This window comes from Aplysia californica, unplaced genomic scaffold (genome assembly GCF_000002075.1).
Source record: "Aplysia californica isolate F4 #8 unplaced genomic scaffold, AplCal3.0 scaffold01865, whole genome shotgun sequence".
In the NCBI taxonomy this organism is placed as follows: Eukaryota; Metazoa; Mollusca; class Gastropoda; order Aplysiida; family Aplysiidae; genus Aplysia; species Aplysia californica.
Genome location: NW_004799135.1, coordinates 27,809 through 28,839, shown reverse-complemented (window position 1 = coordinate 28,839; position 1,031 = coordinate 27,809). Strand labels below are relative to the sequence as shown.

General features: G+C 43.9%; 1 protein-coding gene across 1 annotated transcript in view; it reads right to left on the bottom strand.

Annotated features, from left to right (window-relative positions):
• Positions 1–229: 229 nt before the first annotated feature.
• The window catches only part of LOC101859383 (protocadherin Fat 4), a gene marked incomplete at both ends in the record, with an annotated part of 26,954 nt that continues 26,152 nt past the window's right edge, over positions 230–1,031 (bottom strand). The window contains one exon of the mRNA XM_005113294.1: positions 230–370. Coding sequence (XP_005113351.1) covers positions 230–370 — 141 coding nt within the window. The remainder of the gene's footprint in view (positions 371–1,031) is intronic.

Below are 1,031 nucleotides of genomic sequence, written 5' to 3'. Positions count from 1 at the left end.
CAAACATCTATCGTCCTTATCTCTCCTCCTTCTTTCCTATCAAACATCTATCGTCCTTATCTCTCCTCCTTCTTTCCTATCAAACATCTATCGTCCTTACTTCTCCTCCTCCTATTCTTCGTCTGTTACTCTCTTGTGACACCTCTAATTGAGTGAACTTACATAACCTAATTGTGTCACAAGTGCAGTAAAACATTTAGAAAACTATCTTTTAATTAAAAATTCCTACCTGTTGCATAGGCACACTGAGGTTGGAAAAGGTGACGGTGTACTCTGGGGATTCGAACACGGGGCTGTTGTCGTTGATGTCTACCACCTCCACCACCACAGTCAGATTGGAGTGTTGGGGTGGCACGCCGTGGTCTGTGGCCTGCCGATGGCAAAACGACATACATGGAGTGGTCATGACAAAACGACATACGTGGAGCGGTCATGACATAACGACATACGTGGCGTGGTCATGACATAACGACATACGTGGCGTGGTCATGAAAAAACGACATACGTGGAGTAGTCATGACAAAACGACATACGTGGAGTAGTCATGACAAAACGACATACGTGGAGTGGTCATGACAAAACGACATACGTGGCGTGGTCATGACAAAACGACATACGTGGAGTGGTCATGACAAAACGACATACGTGGCGTGGTCATGACAAAACGACATACGTAGAGTGGTCATGGCAAAACAACATACGTGGAAACGACATACGTGGAGTGGTCATGACAAAACGACATACGTGGTGTGGTCATGACAAAACGACATACGAGATCTTGCTAGTTTTCTTAATGATTATGTCGAATGTTTCTTTAATAAAACAACATAAGTGGGGTTGTCACCAAAAAACAACATAAGTGGGGTTGTCACCAAAAAACAACATAAGTGGGGTTGTCACCAAAAAACAACATAAGTGGGGTTGTCATAAAAAAACAACATAAGTGTCCACCCCCACCCACCCTCCTTTTATTGGATACCTTTGAGTATAAGCCTGATTCCCAGTTCAGACTTCTCTGTTGACATCCCCCC